The sequence below is a fragment of the Pholcus phalangioides genome, unplaced genomic scaffold (genome assembly GCF_987345545.1).
Source record: "Pholcus phalangioides strain wild (caught in Gottingen) unplaced genomic scaffold, Ppha-v1.0 ptg000022l_1, whole genome shotgun sequence".
NCBI classification, from domain to species: Eukaryota; Metazoa; Arthropoda; class Arachnida; order Araneae; family Pholcidae; genus Pholcus; species Pholcus phalangioides.
In genome coordinates, this window is record NW_028301615.1 from 26,005,928 (window position 1) to 26,027,108 (window position 21,181).

At 35.4% G+C, this 21,181-nt stretch overlaps 1 protein-coding gene and 1 long non-coding RNA gene across 3 annotated transcripts in view; one reads left to right on the plus strand and one right to left on the minus strand.

The window, feature by feature from the left end:
• The window catches only part of LOC149070090 (FRAS1-related extracellular matrix protein 1-like), a 59,289-nt gene extending 40,623 nt beyond the window's left edge, over positions 1-18,666 (plus strand). For both annotated transcript variants that reach the window (XM_089250099.1, XM_089250100.1), the window contains exons 12-19: positions 539-892; positions 3,883-4,085; positions 6,579-6,731; positions 10,104-10,171; positions 10,419-10,475; positions 12,865-13,117; positions 15,676-15,846; positions 18,053-18,666. In XM_089250099.1, the coding sequence (XP_089106225.1) occupies positions 539-892; positions 3,883-4,085; positions 6,579-6,731; positions 10,104-10,171; positions 10,419-10,475; positions 12,865-13,117; positions 15,676-15,846; positions 18,053-18,270 (1,477 nt within the window). In that variant the 3' untranslated portion in view covers positions 18,271-18,666. The remainder of the gene's footprint in view (positions 1-538; positions 893-3,882; positions 4,086-6,578; positions 6,732-10,103; positions 10,172-10,418; positions 10,476-12,864; positions 13,118-15,675; positions 15,847-18,052) is intronic.
• Positions 13,043-17,393, minus strand: LOC149070091 (uncharacterized). The gene is made up of 3 exons (XR_016195088.1): positions 16,187-17,393; positions 13,357-13,465; positions 13,043-13,162 (listed from the first exon to the last, which is right to left on the minus strand). It is a non-coding gene; the product is annotated as an uncharacterized LOC149070091 (long non-coding RNA).
• Positions 18,667-21,181: the final 2,515 nt, after the last annotated feature.

Below are 21,181 nucleotides of genomic sequence, written 5' to 3' on the forward strand. Positions count from 1 at the left end.
AATGTTATATTACTTTAAATTTATGCGATTTTTTACAATACTAACATTAAAACTGATAACACTTCGCTTAAGTTGTCACTCCGCTTAAGCCGTCATAATTTTTCGATAACGTGATGTGACAGCTTATCGAGGTTTTACTGTATCTCATTAATGCTGTTTAAAGAGTTTTTTTGCAGGTAAAACTCAGTCCCTTGAAGTTTGTTATGATGAGGTTTTGACTTGGTATTTTTTTCCCCTGCTTAATATATTTTTTTATCATTAATCTTTCTTTTCTGAAGTTTTCTTCCCATATCTGACACAAATAACTCTTGCATGCTTTATACAATGTATCAATTGTTTAAAGCAAGAATAAAGTTCAAAAAGTTTTCAGGTATAGATGTTATTTCTAATCTTCCTCCGAATTTAAAGAATACAGTTTCTGAATTGCTTACTACTGTGCTTTTTGAATATTTTTGTTGTGTAGTTGAATTAAAAATATCTTATGATTTTATTTTACTGAATGTTTGTCTTTATGCCAAATTTACTCTTATTTTTCAAGCTTTGAGATTGAGATCAAGCCCATTCAGCAGCTGAGGAGTCTGTTTGTTCGCATAATTTCCCCACACTTTGTTCACACTGTATGGAATGGTCATCTTGGATTTACATTGAACAATGAGAACCTTCAAGTATTTTATCCTGGCGTTCACCCCGCTGAAGTGAAGTTTCATGTTGTAAGTTATCTTCAACATGGATATATTTTCAGCTTGTTGAAGGAAAAGGTAATTAGGACATTCACTCAAGATGATATAAACAACAACCGTATCGTGATAATCCTAAAACAAGGTGCAGAAACAAGAGATTATTTCACATTTCGTGTGACTGTGGGGCAGATAACGTATGAAAAGGAGTACAGGTGAGCAATTTGAATTTCATTGCTTTTGTGTCCATGTGTATCTTTCCCCCTTCTTATAATCTTATGTAATCTCACAGAAAATAAATGCTGTCAACCCTCATTATAACGACCTCATTTCATCTGCAGAAATTTTGACATATTGGGTCGAATGTTGTACATTGTATCGAAAGTTTGAAAAAAAATTATCTTGTTAGAGAATTCATATTATGGGCCATTCAAGTATTACGTCAGCAGATTTTTGGCCATTTTTGATCCTCCCCCCTTTGTTAGCAAAACTCTGACTCCCTCCCCAACAAAATTTTGTCTGCTCTGCCCCCCCCCCCCCCCCCACCACATATTGGGATCAGAGACACACTTGGGGGAGGGGAGCATAGGTTACCTCATGACGATCAAAATTATATTAAAATGAAATAAATAAAATATTTTAAATAATTAAAATGTTGGAAGAAAATGCCTTTCCACCTTAAATATGTCATTATAAACAATTTCTGTTCATTTTAGTGCTATTTGAGAGCTAATAACTTGAAAATTCTTTTTTCAAGAAATTTATTGCGACCCACCTAAGCCTTTGGTACCCCCTCTAAAGACTGATCCTGCCTTTAGAGGGGTAGCCATTGTATTGCCCTTCAAGAATGTACGCAGGGAGTCTGACATTGCTGTAGTGGACTTTGCTATGTATGCACAGGGATTATTTTTCACATGATTATAGACTGAGCACATTATATTTTTAGCTTGTGTTTTAAATTTATTGATTACTGGTTAAAGTTAAGCATTAATTAAAGTGGTGGTATTGTCGTTGCTAGTTGGTGCAAAGTACCGAGAATTGAGCTCAGCTCTCCTCTTCTTAATCATGGTTTCCTCTAAAATCTAGCGATGTTAATCAGGTAATGTCAAAAAGTGGTTGCTTGAAAACAACCATTCAAGTAATTTGAGGTTATTCCTTTTTATTTAGCTATCGATGTGATTGATGGAATCTGGTCTTGACTAGTCAATGGTTACCAATTTTTTTCCAAGTGAGAGGTGGGCCCCACACTACATGTGATCAAGTGTTTTGAGGGAATTGTAAATATATACCCTAAATGTTTGCTTATTTTTTAATATCCCACCTATGCACAAACCAGTTGCGATCGTAGCTTTCCATCATACAAGAAAATGGTTTTCATGAATAAAAGTTTCTGTGCTTGTCCCCAAATCATTGCAACTTGTTTTCTTATCTACATCATACAAGAGCATAGATGGTGCAGATGTGAGGAGAGGGGGAAGGGTGACGATCCTCCATTCCTGAAAAAATTGTATCGTTGTCTACTTTTGCCCTGCCACCTATGCTGATTCCCAGATCACCATACCCTTGGTGAACCACATGCCACCCCGTTTGAAGAGCATGTATCTGCTTATGCACAGGAGTCTGGCAAATCACTCAAGAACAATGCATGTGATGCTCTGGGTGGGCACAAAACAGTTATTAGCCATTCCCTATATGTGAGGCAGAACGTGGGATGGGGGCAGTCTGTAGAGGTCTATTAGAGAAGGAGGTCAAAAGAGGGCTTATCAATGGGGGGAATGTTAGTTCAGGTACTGATAAACTAGGGAAAGGTTTTTTTCATTTTTGGCCTCCCCATTAAAGATGACACTAAGAATATTTCATATTTTGTAAAGGGTGTGGTTGATTATGTTAGCATCATTTAAATTTCCCCTTTCCCTCTTGTTATCAAAAGTCAGCAAACCCAAACCTGTCCCACCCTGTCTATGCTGACATAATACTTCAATGATCCCTAAGAGCAAAGGAGAACAGATAGGGTGAGGGTGAAAAGAGAAATCTACTTAGAGAGTCTCGTATCTGCTTATCTATTCTACTACTTTCCTTTCATTTGTTTTTTTATTCTGTTTTTTTTTCCTTTTTCCAATGTGTGGTTAGGTTAGGATACTTGAACGGCCCCATAATACTTGAATGGTTACTTAGGATGGAATGAAAAAATTGTGTTATTCATTTTGTCATAATATAGTGAATATACATTGGGTAAAAAATAATAAAATTGTAATAATTATAATAATTGTAATAATAATTACATGCACAAATTTATGTGGCCAATTTTCCAGTATCAAGGATCATTGGTCAGACACAATTTTTCCGAATGGAAAGCCCTGATTTTGCACATTTCTTTGCAAAAAAGGAGGCAGGACAGAGCTAAGTTTGAATGTTGTTTTTGGTTGAATGTTCTTTGTAGGTCGTTATATTTTATGAAAAAAAACATGGGATGAATGGGTAAAAAGTTTGGACTTATACCAGTTTTTATAATGGAATACTGGCAATAAATATATGGTCGTTATAATGAGCATCACCTGTATTTTAATTTCTTTAATGGGGGGTTAGCCATGAACCAAAATTAACACAATCAGCTATGTTAACTACGGAGGGTCTATTTTCAAATTAAAAATGCTTACAAAATAAATATTCCTAATTAACGAAATGTTACTTTTTAAAATTAGTGAAACCAGTAGCATATTATATGTTGTGTGGCCTTTTCTATTTATTGTGTTTGTTATTCCTTTTTTTATGTTAAAACATAAATGAAATTACAGATACAGTTGTGAACAATAAATCCAGGCATCTAGGATGATAAGTAAATTGCTAAAACCTCTTTAGTAGCAAATTTGGAAACCTCTACTATCCAAGTTTAGATCCATAGATCCATCCGATCTGTGATATGATCCTGTCTCAATCCAGGGATGGATTGAATTTTTTTTATAAGGAACCAATAAACCATTCTTCTAATCTTGGTTGTTCAAATGAATCCTTCAAAAATGGGCAGTTGTTGTTAAAATATTGTTTTCCATCCCTGCTTATTGTTTCAGCAAAGCCTGAGATTAATTTATGGGAAATGGACACTCACACACACATGGTTTTTGTAGTTTACCTATAAAAGATATGTTTTTTTTTTTATTTGACCTGGTTCTGTTAATAAGGATCCTGAATCCAATTTGAATTACAGAATTGACTTTCAGTGGGCCACTGTATATTTTCCATCACCAGAGTATTCAGTATGTGAAGACTATGGAGTACTGGAAATAGTTATACATCGTTCTGGAAACACCAGTGGTTCATCATATGTGAGTGTCAGCGCTGTGGGTCAAACAGCTATCGAGGGTCTTGATTATATTCCTGGTCAAGTGAGAAAAGTTCAATTTGATCCAGGTAACCCATAACAGAGGCATGCTAAATATTACTGATATATGTACTATAATATTTTTTTAATCAAATAAATTATTTCTCAATGTAATTATCATTTTGAAGCACAGGGAATATGCTTTACAATGAATGTGTTTTATATCTGTTTATAATAAAACAAGCACTTGAAAGACAGAGATATTACTTTATTCTAGACATCAACAAGGGAGAATTCTCTTCTCTCGTTGCCACCCAGACTATCAAAACTCTTACAAAATATGTTCAGCCTTTACTTTAAATATGTAACAGTGAAACTTTGATGAGTTGTCATCTAAACATTACTTTTCTCACAGGTATCAGTTCTATCAGTTTTGGTGAACCTTTGTTTACCTACAAAATAAGAACCCATAACAGGCTGTTTGGCTATGGTTTTCAATTTATTTCTAACGTTTCACCTGCAGCTGTGGTGGGCATCTCCAGAGCTGAAAGTTGTTGCTAAATGCAGAGGTGTCCTCCTTATGAATTTCTTCTGCTCTGCTAGCTGTGATTGACTGACAATCAATCTCGAATGAGCATCTAGGATCCAGTTGGTCACCGAGAACTACAACAGTGAAGCCAGAAATGATAAGAAACCTTGTTGGCATTCAGTAGTAACATAGGATAATTTTTTTAAAACTTCAAACCTTCAAATAGGCATTATAAAACTCGTAACTTTTGGCTTTGAATATGCCCAGAACATCTGCAGATGAAATGTTAGGAATAAATTGAAGATCATAACTAAACAACCAGGTAAGTTCTGGTTTCCCATCAGATGCCAGTTATGAAAGCCTATGCCAACGCTTTATTTACTAATTACTGATTTTAATACAATGAAATATTGGTACAACAATATTCTGCGGACCAAGAAAAATTATCGTTGTAGAGGGATTATTGTGTTATATTAAGAGGTAGGCATTATCATCAGGCACTGGCAAATTTATGCTGTTGTTGGAACCTCATCTGAATTGGCGTTGTTAGTACTACCATAAAATGCATTTATAAATATTTATTTGCAGCAAAAAAAATTGTAATTGGTGAATAAAATTCAGTAAGTTGTTTCATTCCCTGTAGTGTCCTTCACAATACTTTTGTGTACTGCACAGAGAGTAGCTTCGTGGCAACTACATTAACACTATTGGAGGGTAAATAGTGCAGAATACTGATGCAATTAATCATTCTTGAAATGAACAAAACCTGGTGAAGAATTAAAAAATATATTGAAAGTGATTTTCAGTAGAAAATTATCGTTGTGTAGGAGTTTCATAATCTCCTAGATCATTGGCAAACGTAGGGAGAAATTGGAGTTGTAAAACCCCAAGCCGAGATTACAGTGTTATTTTGTAGGAAAAAACATAAAACCCCCTCGAGAAAATTCTGTGTATGCCTATGTCCTAGATAATATTTTTATCGAGGGGTTCACTGTAGTAAAGGGTTCGTTGTATTGAGTGGAGTTAAACGTTAGACTATAGGCCAAGCATCTTCAACCTGTTGCTTGCAAGCACCACAGTGCTTCCAGATCACCCAGAGTGCTCTATGCTCCTGTGCTATTTCGTGCTCCAGAGCACTTGATCAACATTTCAATTAAACATCTTGTACAAATTACACTCAAGGATTGAAATCATCCTGATTTCCTGCATTCATATGCTAAACTTGCCGTAAGTATGCTCTTCCTTTGATGATGGGTACAGGCAGTGCTCGCGACGAGAAAAATGTTGAAGACCTCTGTTATAGGCAGTTCTAAACAAGATTTGGAAAAAAATCATTGTAGAGAGATTTATCACTATATTGAGTATTGTTGAAGAGGGATTTATCGTTATACTGAGTATCATTGTAAAGGGATTTATTGTTACATTGGGTGTTGTTGTAGTGAGGTTCCACTGTAATTACATTTTATAACTTGCTATATCACTTCATGAATGATTGCCAGGACTCTGCCTCTGGACTTATCCTGTTGCTGAGATCTCTTCCAGCCAAGCTTCGTGGCAGAGTCAGGAACAAAGTGTGTGCACATCTAGTGTGGTGTCTGATTTTACAGTGCTGCCATCTGTATTTCAAATTGTGAGTGAAGTGCTATGATTAAGTTTTTGTGCCGTTGTAAGCCTGTTGCTCTCTGTGGCAAGACCTTTTAACAGGGAGATTGGCTTGCATTCTCTCTACAAAGTTGGGAACCACAGAAACCAACTTCAGTTGAGCACTACCGAGGTGCCAGTGGGATATGAACCTGGGTAAATTGCCATATCAGTACATTATGGTTAGATTGCTTGTGTAATATATAATTTTCTTAGTCATTAAAATATCATTTAGGTCTATGGTCACAATATTTAGGTGCTAAATTTGCCTTTGGTTAAGTGAATTTCTTCATTTTCTTGCATGAAGTTCTTGAAGGTTTTGTAATGTGCCAAAATTGATGTTTGTACTTTAAAAAAAGTCCTTTTGTGTGTCAATAAAATAATTTTGAGCAAAAAAAAAAAATCTTATCAGGGTCTACATCAGCAAGCTGGAAGATAGCTGTGATTCAAGATCGTCTTGAAGAAGCTCCGATAGAACAAGTCCAGGTTATTCTTTTTAGTCCAGAAAATGCAGTCATTGGATCTCATAACCAAACCCTTGTCAGCATATATGATAAAAACAGAGGTAAAAATATATTCAATTTCATTCTGTCAGATTGGTGGACCCCTTATTACTTTTTTCTGTTAAATAGGGTATATGGTTAAAGCTCGAAGACTAAGCTTGTGAAAACATTTTCATTTCAGACTTTTACCAAGTCAAAACCTGTCTTGGATGAATCAATTGACCATCATGAACTTGTCAGTTCCTGATGCTAAATAAGTAATAATTACAGGGGTGGGAACTCTGCGCCAAAACTAATATCTTTCGCCATCCTGCTCCAATAGCGTATTTTCATATTTTTCTGTACCAAATAGCGAATTTTGCTTCAGTATGCCCGGAATTTCGGAAAGGATGCCAAAAAATTTTTGTTTCTGCTAGCCATGAAACGATTCTTTCCGAGAAGAGCGTGTTTATTCCACTATACTTAAACTATCACCTTATTTAAACTATCTGCTCCTCATTGGGCTTTCCATCACGAAGCCCCGATATTGTCCGTGATCTTTCAGATCAGTGCAATGTCTTTCAGCTTTGAAGTGCAAATGCGAGTCAGTTTCCATTTAAAAAAAAAAAAAGTCGCCACTGGAAGAAGCAGAAATTACTGTTGTCGATCGTCATTGTATTAAATCCCAATGTTTCAAAAAAATTTTCATTGTTAATTTCACTGCTCCAATTTATAAATATCTACTCCGAATCCTAAATTTGCTGCTCCAAAGCTGCTACGAAATGAACTTAGTCACTTCCCACCCCTGTAATTATCATTATATAATTAATTGATTTACATTTCATACTGTTCGGAGTAGTAAAAGCTTGTTTTAATGAATGTCCATTAAGTAGTTATAATTATTAATTAATTGATAAGCATCAGAAAATAATCTTTTAGTTCATGAGTAATGAATTCATGATTAATAGATTTATCTAAAAAAAAACCACCCACCCACACCACTTTTACACTGTTGGAGTAAATTAATTGATTGGTTGATTAATTTATGATATCTATCTTCAGGATATAATGAGATGGTTAATGGAAAAAAAACAGGCTTTGACTTGGTGGAAGTGTGAAATGAAACCATTCACAAGCGAACAGTGATATCTTACTTATGTTTCAGTGCAAAGAAACAAGGAAAAAAGAGCATAAGTAAGAGAGGCATGTAATGAATAGCATTATTATGCTATATCTTTGACTGGGAATGCAAAAAACCATCTTATACCTGAGAGAAATGTATAAGTGAGATATTTCAGACTTTTACCAACTCGCTTCCAAGCTTTTATCATAACATATGTATCATACTCCTTTGCTTTGAAGATGATCCTGCTCTCAACAACACAGAGATAGAAGAAGTAGAATGCTATGTATACCTGGAAAAAGAAATTATATCATGGACAACAGAATCATTAATGAAATAAACAGAAGAAACAGGATCGGATAGAACACTTTTGGCAAAAACAGTGTAATTCTGAAGAGTCGCATGCCATTATGCCCGAAAAGAAAAGTGTTTAACCACTGTGTGCTACCTGCACTAACTTATGGAGTTGAAACATAGACACTCACAAGCAAGACGATACAAAGGCTACAGACATGGAGCATGGATACAAAGGAGCATGAAAAAAAAAAATATATATATATATATATACAAAGGTATATGATATCATGGAAAGAATTAAACGTTTAAAGTGGAAATGTGCTAGACATATTGCAAGGAAACAAGACAACAGATGGACCACAAGTATTCTGGATTGCTCCTCCATGGTGTTAAATGTATGAGAAGGCATCCCCAAACAAGATGGAGTGATGAGATCCGAAAAGTGACTAGAGTCCATTGGATAGTAAAGGCATTAGACAGGGTAAAATGGAAAAATTTATAAAAGACCTTCATCCAGCAGTTGATTGAAAATGGTTGATGATGATGTATCATTTATTTATTGATGCAATATTGTTGGCCATGAGAAGGCCTATATAAGAGGATGCAGTTGATTTATACATAAATATTTTGTAACATTAAAGAAGAAATCAGTGATCGTGGGGAATCAACAATAGCGGTGGGGAGGGTTGTTCCATTTAACTATGGTATGAGGAAATGAAGCTGTATATCTAAAGCAGTCAGTAGAAGCAAAAATAAGTTGTATTTTATGGGGATGGTCCAGTCTATTGGAGATGTAAGATAAGTTAAGATTACCATGGGTAATATTAATGGTTAGAATTACATAATGGAGTTAATTGGGGAAAAAGCCAAAAAGAAGAGAGGGGGGTTGAGATTGTTTTTAAGTTTGTTTTTGGATTTTGAAGCAACAGGCGTGAATAAAATGGATGGATATATTTTTGGTAGATTCAAGTTTTTCTATATTACTGAAAGTGTATGGCGTTCCAGATTTCAGCTGCACTGGGAAGTACGGTAGAGATGAAAGTATGGTAGCAGAAAAGTAGTCTGATATCCCAAGTGAAGTGGTTTAAGGTTGCTGCAGAGGTTTATTGGGACATCTCTGGAAGACAAAATCAACATGTTTGTTCTAATGTAGGTCAGATGAGATTATGATGCCAAGGAATTTGAATTAAAAACTTGGGATATATAGTTAAATTATTGATCAAATATGAGAATTCAAAAGGAATTAATTTATGAGAAACTCACTGTTTTTGAAATGTTGATAGGTATCTGTTATAATGAACACGTCAGAGATGGAGGCCAGATGGAAAAGTTCTTGATCAGACACTTGATTAATGATAGGAGGTCATTCAAGTATTACGTCAGCATTGAGGGGGGAGGGTTCGGATTTGCTGACTTTTGATGACTAGGAAGGGGGGTTTGAAGGTTGCTTACGTCATCAACCCCCCCCCCCTTTTGAAGATATGAAGTGAAGATATGAAGTATTCTAAGCTGCTGACGAAATTTTGTTGACGGGGGGGGGGGGTCAAAAATGGCTGAAAATCTGCTTACGTAATACTTGAATGGCCCCTGGGATAAATTACACAGTTATCTGCAAAGGATCTAGTGGAGCAGTTGAAGGTTTTAGGAAGGTCATTAATGTTAATTAAAAAATAACTTCATTACATTAAAACATGTAGAGCATTTCCATTATTTTATTTCAAAAAACAATAACACAAGAAAGAGGAATCACAAACTGTAGCTACATATAAGCATGTATATTTTTTTACGATATTATCTGATTATTATGAAAATAGATCACACTAGATTTGCTTTTCTTTTGGGGCACAATGCAGTCAGCAGCATGAGCAAAACTTATAATCAGAGTGGGTAATTTCACTGGAGAAATCAAAGATTCAAGTAGATTTTCCATTAATTAGGCTGAAGTTTTTTTTAAATATTTTCCACTTATTTTTTTAGGACCCCACATGTAGAGCAGTCACAAACCGTTTGCTCTTTTGCTTGTTTTGTGTTATAGGTTCATGTGCGCATTTGCCTGCTGGCGCTGGAAGGTCTTCAAACAAGCCTGAAAGAGAAAAGACAAAGGTACCTATTTTTCTCCCATGAAGGGATACTTGTATTATTATAATATTGTTATCAATTAATGTAACTTGATGATTATATGAAAGAGATATTGCTGCAGATCTAATGATGATCGTTGCAGATGCATCATTGATAATGCAGATCGTTTTAATTTCATAGCAAATTATTTTGAGATATTCTTTTTTCAAATCAAAAAACAAAACAAACAAGCATCAATTCTAAGCCAGCTTCTTCTATTTGCCATTTTCAGAATAACAGAAACAAGAATAATAATGATGTAGAAACTACTACTCTGCCTTCTGACATGGTGAGATTTTTTGTTAAAAGTTGTATTTTAGTTATGCATAAGAATGCAGAATACGTTTTTGGCATAAGAAGATACAGCATTAAAATTATTTTTAAGTATTCTGGTAAAAATGGTGTGTAACAATTTGTTCAAAACATTTGTCTACATCAATTTATTTACTTGTTTATGTGTTATATATTTTTCCACATAATTGCAAGCATTGTCCCTGCATTTATTAAATATGGGTACAAGTTTCAACATCCCAGTGTCATAGATATCTCCAGCTGGTTGCTGGAACCATATTGTAACTTCATTTTCTATTATGGCATCATATATGTCCTCAAAGCAGAATATGCAAAATCTGGGATGTACGTCGTATAACAATCGGTGCTACTACAGAACAATCTGGCAGAATTTTGGACAACTGTAAGGAACACTATTTTGGGAATTTCTACCGCAAACATTTCCAGTCAGTTAAGGGCTCATTGCTAGGGATACTTAAATTTCATATTTACGAAATACATGCGATAAATATGAAAGTTGAGAAACAAATGCAGTAAATGCAAAATTTGTAAATTTTGACAAATAAATACTTTTCTGTGAAATATTGATAACTTGCAGTTTTAAAAGCAAAAATTAGTTGTAATTTTGCTCTGTATTTACGCCTTGCATCCTATTACAGTTGATGCCTCATTTTACGTTCCTTCAGTTGATTGGAGAAATTTAAGAATGGTACATACAATGTGACATGAGATAGGAGAAAATAATCAGGTTAATAGACAGCTACTTCTAATGGTAGATCAACAGACTTTTGATTGTGACATGCAGACTTCAAAGGTCAGCAGTATAACCTAAAATATGCATAACCTCTGCAACATAAATATGTTGGAGCCACACATGCGCCATGTTCCTGCATGTACCTATTTGTTAGCAATTTCTGAGAAGAATGTTTACTAGTTGCATGTACAGTTAAGTAGTAGGCTTCAAATTTTTTGCCCATGAAGAATACTTATGGTTGTCTTATTCTAAGTATGGATAGCTTCTCGATTTACCCCAACATGTTTATTGTATTCGATTCGTAATATGATTTATTTATTTTCAAATCTTTTTTCGGAGCACCCAGAAATCCTTGGTGGAGCACAGTTTGGGAACCCCAGATCTAGATGTTTCTTCAGGTAAAGAAACAAACGGAAGTGTCAAAACACTGAGTGCAAGGTCAGAGCTGTATAATTGAATGGTTGAACCCTTCAATCTTTTAAATGCATTAGTGATATTCACTGTGTGAGCCCAAGCATTGTTATGAAGCAGGCAAATACCACTTGTAAATTTTTCCCTCCATTTGTTTCAACACCCCATCAAAGGCATTACAAGATTTGAGAATATGCAACAGTTCAACGTGAGGATCCAGGTTCAAACCCTGTTGGGGCACAGTGGTGATGGCTGAATTTGGTTTTTTGCGGTTTTCCAAATTTGAGGCGTGAATGCGAGCAGGTTTCCCATTTAAAAGAAAGCAGACAATCCTACAACACGATATTGAAATTCAAGCATTAACCATCTGTATTTCAAAATATGGAATGTGAATCGCACTGAGCAAGTACATGAAACAAGAACAAGTTGGATGACATAAATACGTTAGGGCCATGGGGGGATATACATCCACTCATGTAACAAGTTCTGACATGTACTGATTCATTAGAAATTCCACAGAGGAATGTGTGTGAGGTGCATGTGTTGGTGTAGTAGTAGCAGTGATATGCAACAGTATTGATTGTGATGCTGGGAAATATGAAGTTGATCAGAAGAATACTTAAATCATGATACAGAAGTAATTTTTTTTTTCCAAACAGAAATTGAGGTTATGAATTTCTTGGCTTTCGATAAATTTGAATGGAATCATTGTTGATGATTGTTGCTAGGATTTGTGATGAACATTGGTCCTAATCACCAGATAATTTGCAGCACCACTTTCTTTACATTTTGCAAATTCACTTCCCATAAAGAAAATGAATTTCTTAGTGAATATTCGCTGGGCTCTCATATTAAAAAAAACAAACAAAATGACTGCCTGCTTCACAAATGGTGTGATTCTGAATCATCACAGCCATTGTAAACACTTGTAACTTGAACCAGACTTACGATAGCAATAACAAAAGACCAAGAAGCAAAAACTATAGGATTACGGTTGACATCAGCCTAGCTAGTGAACTCAATTAAACATTACTTTTCTGCATATGCGTCACCTTTACCATATGTACCTTTACTTTCTGGACAGTCCATGTGTGTATAAATAATGCCATCAGTATTTCAACAGGTTTTTTTTTATACATTTCGAAAGAACTTTTCATTCCTTCATCAATCATTTCGAGAAAAAAAAACTGCTGGTTTTTTAATAGTTGTTGTTTTTAACCAGGTTTGTGATCAGCACATTCATGGGCTGTTGCAATATAATCACTCTGCTGGGATGCTTTTCATCTGCAATGGACTAGAATGGAAACCATGGAGTCTCTCGACACCTAAAAAGCCTGGTAGCAGGAAAGATGTTGATATTTCGTCTACCCCAATTGAAGAACCAGTGGGAATCACAAATTCAGTAATACCAGGTCGATCTCCTCAGCCACCATCTGTTGCAAGAGGAACAAAGTATTCTGGATCGTGTCCTGATGGTAACAAATCAAAGCTTTTGTGTTTAATCTTGTGCAGAACGACAGCTTTAAAAAAAAAAAAAGGTTTACAGTTATTTTTCCTTTGCTTAATCACAAAATTCTTAGACACATTCAAGACATATAAGAATAAACTTTTCATGGTCGTTCATACCTAAAGTATTTAAGAACCTTGAAAAATCTGTTCAAATCTGCTGAGACAGATAAACTATGATAAATCATGCAAATAGTCGGTAATATACCTCTCTATATGCATAAGAAAACATTTTTTCCTTCATTTCACCTAAATTCGAAATCATCAGTGAGGGGATTGAGCTGCATACTAAGTTCATCATTAGAGATGTATTAATTCTGAAAATAAACAATCAAAACTTTTGAAAAAAAATCAAATTTATTCGCAAAAGAATTTGCTCTCCTCTGAACTTCCACAAAATGATATATATTTGTGTTTAAGATTGTCTCAAAAAGGATGATTATCTGAACCTGGCACATATTTTTGATCAACAGGGGGATCTAATTTATACATGGAAATATTGGCTTTTATACACGTGATATGGTGCATGTGCTGAATAAATTTACGACCAATTTTTGCTTTAAAAAACAAAACAACAAAATTATGAATTGAACAAAAGTAGCCAATTCATATAGATTTGATGCTGCTATAAATGGAAATAACAGACAAAATTGATAATTAGCTCTAGTTTTTATTTTACAAGTGTTGATTGTGGAAAATTGTAAAGCAGTAAATGCAACAGGAAGGAAACTCCTCTCACACCAGTAATAGCCAAGAAAAGAAAGGTGTTATATAAAAGAGGTGACACAGGGTTGTTTGTTTCATTGCTATAAGAAGATATTTCGACTTTATTTTCATTTCCAATGTTTTCAATTGTTTGGTTATAGCTTGGGATCAAATTTTCTCCTTTTAAAATGCCTTGAGTTTCTGTGAACTGACATAAAAAATTTTGCTGTGTGCATTGCCGTATGCAAGAGGGAAATGTGGCATCTAAATGCATCTATTTCATCGATATGAAAATTATGTATCCCTACTTTTTGTGGGAGCAATTTAAAGAGTTAAATTTGAAAAAAGAAATTTTTGTCAGTCTGGAATGTTTTCTTTACATAATATCTAATGTGGGAGAAGACATTTTGAAGAGCAGTTTCCCTTGAGTGATTTCATAATAGGTTTGGAATTTTGATTTTTTTTCTCTTCATTTTGAGTTGCATAATGAAAATCTTGAACGAATCAAAATGGTAATTTTTTATGGAACTAATGTTATGAAAATCAGATAAATGCATACAGTGAAATCTCATTATAATGATACTGTGGTGGACCAAGAAAAAATATCATTATATCGAGAGGTAACAGTTTAACATTGGAATATTGGCATTTCCAAACAAGGCTGGGGCAAATATTGTAGATGGATTTATCATTATATCAAGTATTGTGTAATGAGGTTTCGCTGTATAAGAGTATATGCAATTAACATTAAGGTTATCCTCCAAACAACCACTTTATGATATTCATATTCGAAAGTGGAAAAAAAAAAAAAATTATCTGTCATAAAAAAAAATCGCTCAAGACCAAACCTTTATCTATCAGGCTCCACTTTTATATCTTTACACCTTACACGCAATCTTGAGCAATTGCATGTTCCCACTTTAGTCATGCCATAATCTGAGAATAACACATTCTTTCCCATGCTCATTGCTTATATACACCTTTGAAACTGTGTGACACCCATCATTTTTGTCATACATAACTTCCGCATCCTCTCGTATATGCCTCAGCCAAACAAATTGAATAAATAAAATAAATAAATAAGTTTCTACTGCATAACCAATTTGGTTTATTAACCCCCATCAATGCTGTCAAAGATTGAACACGTTTACAATGGGATAGTTATCTCCATGGAATGTCCTATCTGCATTTTTAATTTTAAAAAAAATCCTCATATTTTTCTTTTATACAGTCAATGCTCGATATAACAACCCCCTTCATCCCAGCGAAAACAGATGTTATATAACGGTCATTATATGGAAAGCAAAAACATATATGATAGTCATTCTATAAAACATTTGAGGCTTTCCTACCAGTCATTATAATGGAATGGGGTCACTATAACATGGGATTGTTCTAACGAACATTGACTGTGGAAAACTCAGCCTATCCTTTTCTTGAATTTCAATCACAGCTGATTGAGTTTTGTCCCATAGAAAAAAGGTATCACATGTCTTGAATGAGAAAGGTGGTCACACAGACACTCAGGTCTTAGAGGAATTAACATGAGTTTTTAAGAGTTTTTATCTCATGACATATTGAATACGACTTGTTGGTAATTGTTACAAGCTGTACATGATTTTAGCTGTATTATTCTTTCTTGCAATGAGTAATTAGCTTTAAAGGTTTTGGCATGTGGGATGCTGTAGTGTAGTGAATTACCTTTACACTAAAATCATCTTTGTAGAAAGGAAAAATTGTGATGATTCATTTGCAATGAAATACCCCATCCCCCAAATTTGTTATTTACATATTTATTAATTTTGTTTCATTTTAACTGTAGGTTGGTACCTTTTTGGAAACGAATGCCAAAAGTTTCATAGGCACCAGAGTACTTGGGGAGCAGCCCAATCACTTTGTGAGAGTTACAGTGGAGGTAACCTTGTTGTTGTAAAGTCTGCAGAACACAATGAAGAGCTTGTGAAATTGGCCCGCAATAAACCCTTTTGGATAGGTAAATTAATAAATTTATAATAATATCTTGCATTTCTACAATGTATACACTATCTTATCATGAGTATCAGGATACCTCAATGTGTGTTGAGGTATGATGTAAAATATTACATGACATTCCCGATGCACTCTCGGATTCCTAGCACACAAATCATTGATGACAAAAACGAATACTTGAGCAATCTGCTGTTTTTTTACAAAAGAACATTTATCACAGAATTGTCGCATCTTGCAAATAAAATTTTGTATTGAGTTTAGAATTACTGATAATGAACTCTGATCAATTTGAATCCATGACAAAATATCAAATGTTTTCTTACCAAGTCAGCCAACATAATTACCTCTACTTTCCCTTTGACACTTAAGCATACCATTCAACTTTTAGAATAGATCACGTACACCTTCACATCGCCAAGAGAGAGGAAAAAGAGAGATATCACTTGGTATAGACATCACGAGCCATCAGGAGTAACAAGAGTTCATTTGCCGCTTTATGATTAGACCAATGAAGATTTCACACTTTGAGGACAATTAGTGTTGTCAGCATGAGGTCTACCTAGGGCCATTCATTCTTCGAACATTTCAGAGGATTCCTCGAAATCACCAAGTAAAGACTCCCATCTTGGCAGATTAGCTGGAATTCCACACAAGCACAATGAACATCATCAGTATATTTTGGTCGGATCATTATTAACCACTGCCCATGACCAGTTACTAAAACAACTCAACAAATTTTAGGCTTCACATTTAAAAACCAGACCTGCTGATAACAAATAGGTGCCTTGACACTGATTAATATACATGTTATCGAATAAACTTGAAGGCCAGCAGCCAAATGCATAGTACCAAGGTACTTATTATGGAACAAATATTGAGTGAATGAATGCGAGAATGCACTGAAAACAAGCAACATATTTATATGATCATAAACAGGTTTTTCTTTGGTACAAGTGGATTGCTACACTACTACATCTTGCTATAAAAAATGTTTGTTATTCATTGCATTTCTGACTATTTGCATGAACATTCACAATTAAAAAGATATTACAATTGAGAGAAACGTGATAATGGCAACTCATCAGATGAGTTGGTCATGCTAACCTAATGAGAGCAATAAGGCTATTACAAGATGAAGATTCTGTATACATCATCAGAAATACACGACCTTCTGCCAATAAGTGCAGGTATATAATTCATAAATTTATGACATAATTCAACACAACAAGATTAATTGGCTGCAGTCGCCTAGCGATCTTGAGTGGAGCAAGTAAATATATACATTTTCTAACACTGATTTCATGCTAACACGACCAGATTGTGGACTAAAATTGGATCCTTGCACAGAGGATCGGAATACTGTTACAAATGTTTAACATTACTGACAGTAGAAAACAATAATGAGTGGGCCTAATTTTTTTTTACTATATCACAGCAGCCACTCAGTCAGGACCATCCACAAATTCTCGGGATGTTTAGATTGGAATAGTTCACTATTCTTATAAAAAAAGAACTAGTATTGTATAACCAACTTCCATCCGGGCCTGTCAAATGATGACTTACTGCCTACTACCCCCGCCCCGGGGGGGGGGGGGGTTGAAGCAGAAAAAGTTTTTCAAAACTTCAGGGCATGAGGGCTCCCTGACCCCTGAATGGACATGTCCCTCCAGATGCCTCGTTTCCCAGCCTGCTTCAGAGGACTTTTCACTGACATCTCCCCTCTCCAGTGTCCCTGGACCACCACTAATAATTTGTTTGATTCAAAAAACGATTGCATAAAAGGGCTTCAGCTGCAGGAGCTGTGGTAACAGCACATCACAGGCCCTATATTGATTCTGGGTTACATATACTCTGATGAAAGCTTCTAGATCTTCTGACAGAGCCCTCAGACAAAAATGTTGAAATTTTTTCCCTCTGGGTGGGCCCATCCAGACGCTAAGGGTCTTCTCCGGAACTATAGAGCAGTGCTTCCAGCGGGACATATAGTATGCTTGTGCTAAAATTTGTAGAATGGTGCGCACATCGAAAAAATCTTGATTTATGCATGGCTTGGAAAAGGTTGGCCACCTCTGGTTTATATAAACGTCCATGTTTAACTAAAATTTGTGATTAGAATCATATTTTATCTAAATTTTTCTGTTTTCAGTGAAAGGGAATACTATAATCGCAAAAATTAACTTCACATTTTATTCATTCCTTTCTTTCTTCAGGCTTATATGCTTCAGTACATACCAACAACTGGCGATATGCTACATCTAATTTTGTTCCATACACCAACTGGAAGAAAGGTTTTCCTCGTCTTCCAGCTAGCGGCGAGATGAAGCATCGCTGCGTTTTGGTGAGAGGGTCTGGTTTCTGGATCAACAGGCATTGCGAGTATCATGAGCACAGCTTCGTGTGCTCGTTCCCATTGGCAAATCATACTTAAGAGATTGTATATTCTCTCCATTTTTGATTGCTTATAATTATTGTGATATACATATTGGTTGTGTGTTTCATTCAATTAGTTGCCTATGCATAGATTTGTATATATTAGCATATATGTATGTGATTTTTTCCCCCTTCTCTTTGAACCGAAAGACTTTCTTTTTAAAGCAAACTCTTAAATTACAAATTTCCTGGTGGATGTGATATGATTATGAAGTAATGTGCCATATTAACCACCACTGATAAAAAATTGAAGGTCGTTGTCCCAATTATAATTTGCATGTATCAAATCATCACGAGATTATTAACCGTCGTTACCTGTAGTGGTTTTTTTTAATCCTGTTATCGCATAAAATTTTTCTAGTGATAGTCAGCATTAAATGTCTAAGGAAAGATATTAAGTCATGTTTTATTTGAAAAAAAAAGTTTTATAGAATCTTTAGGAGAAAAGGGGCCTTGAAATTTAGGTTTTTAGTTAGGGCCTTTCAAGTATTAAGTAAGCAAATTTCTAGCCATTTTTGACCCCCTCCCCCTGTCAGCAAAATTTCGTCATCAGCTCTGCCACTATGAATCCTAACACATATTGGAGGGATCAGAGACGTACACAAGTGGGGGCTCATGCTTCTCCCCCCCCCCCACGATCAAAAACTTATTTTTTTAATGCAAAAAAAAAAAAATTTTAATTGAAATTTCAAAAGAAAATACCTTTATGTTATTATAATCAATTTCTGTTGATTTCAATGTTATTTGAAGGCTATGAACTCAAAATTTATCTAATAAATTTATTGCGATCCACCCTCTAAGCCATATAATGATAAAACACATAAAGGCCCTTGGTCCAAATATGGCCCTGGGGGTTATCTGCTACGGCCTGCTTTCCTCAAACCTAATTTTGTAAAAATGAAATAAGCGGAATATTTAGACATCAGTTAAGTGACCCGGGACACAGTTCGAGAACACTAAGCGCTCCGTGACACATTTAGAGATCCCTTGAGTGACATGTGACGTAGTTTTAGAGCATTTAAGTGACCCCCAGTGCGGTTCTACGTCACTCAAGTTACCCGCGGCACATTCTCCGATTATTTAAGTGTGTGATCCGCAGCGTATAATTACGGATCACTTGAATGATGCGTGGCACAGTTCCAGAGCACTTAAATGGCCCATACACATTTTCAGATCACTTAGATCTGCGAAACATTTATAGATCACTAAAGTGGTTCTGTAGGGCACTTATCAATCAGTAGGGAGGAAAGGGATGTGTAAGATGCTATTAAATATATTTCATATTTTCATTAAGGGTGGTTGATGACATAAGCATTATTCAAACCCCCGCATCGATGCTGACGTAATACTTGAGAGAGAATGGCCCTTTGAATTTTAAGCTCTTTCCTAAAGATTCTATTCCACACACTAAACAATTTGGTATTTCTTATGATGGTCTCATGTTTTTGAAATTTCTCCCTTTTGTCAGCATGCTCAGGTTTAAGATTTCATTCCAGGAAAAAAGAATGCGCTGCACAACACAATACCTTGACAAGAGAGTGTATGTTTATACATTTCCCCCACACACATATTTATAGGCTTTGACCTATAGTCAAATATATGATCACAGTCAAAATTAGAGCCCAAGTTGCCTCGTGCTGTACCTTCTGCTCTAGATGATTCAAAAACAGTTCAGGAAAAAGAAAACCACATCTTTCTCAGTGGATCCCTCTCCCGTTTCCAAGGTGGATTTATGGTTTTGTTTTGTCTGTGGGCTATACAAATTTGCTTCCTCCTATCTTTTGTTCTAGTTTTATTGGGCACTCATTTCTCAAATTTACCTCCCTGTTCTATAGTCCACTTCTGGCCCTTCAAAAAATGTATCACTTTTGATATTTTTCCAGTGTTTGCACACTTTCTTAGTCATTGTTTTGGTAGCTCACTGATTTAATCCCTTGCTCTCTGTGCCTATCTTTTGGTGACTCCCATGTTAACACCTGATCTCCCGCTCTCTAGGCGTGATCTTTCTCTAGGTCACTTTTTACTCATTCATATGCTTTTGTAGACTCTCCAATTCATTTGTTTGATCGCTCACTAACCTATAGTCCTTCGCTCTCTAGGCAGAGGTAAATTTATGCTTTTACCACCCATGGGAAAAATTAATTTTGCCACCTTTTTCCCATCGTACTAATTTGATGCCTTGGGCCATAGCCCCTAAGCAGCCGCCTCCCCTCCATTAATACACCTCTTGTTCATGGTTACATAGGATGAATAAACCTATAAAAACAATATTAAGTAAACATGCTTGTTGCGTTAGTCATTGCAAGTCGACGAGTCAACTATCACTTCACATTGCTAGCTAAGAAGTCACATTAATTCATATTAAATGGAGCGAGCATTTTGCACATTAAACTCCAGCTTACTGGGATGTACTTTCTCAAAAGCTCTAAATCTGGGCTTTCAAAAATATATTAGTCAAGAACAAATCAATGCCACAGATCACATTGCTGTGACAATTCGGGCTCTTTTAAAAGAGAATTTCATGACAATTTGAATATACTGATCAACCTCCCCCTGTTGGAGTATATGTGTATCATGTATACAGATGTTGATATAGATATTGCCGCAAAGTGCCTTAGTTAAGTTTTTTAAATGTTTGTGCAGTCAAGTGTCCATACGTGGCACAGCAGCCTTATTTTGGACGATTTGGGACTTTTGGTTTTGATAAGTTAGTAGCCCTGACTGTTGTTGCAGGTTAAGTTTAAAGCAAGCCATCACATTTGTTTGTTGTGTTAATATTTCAGTAATGTAGAAAAAAACTTTGGTTAAGGAAAAAGTTTCCATGTGTTTTCTCGAAAATCAATAAGGTTTTTTAATGAGCACAATAATTACATTTAGACAAGGGAAATGGGAGCAGGAAAGCGATTGCT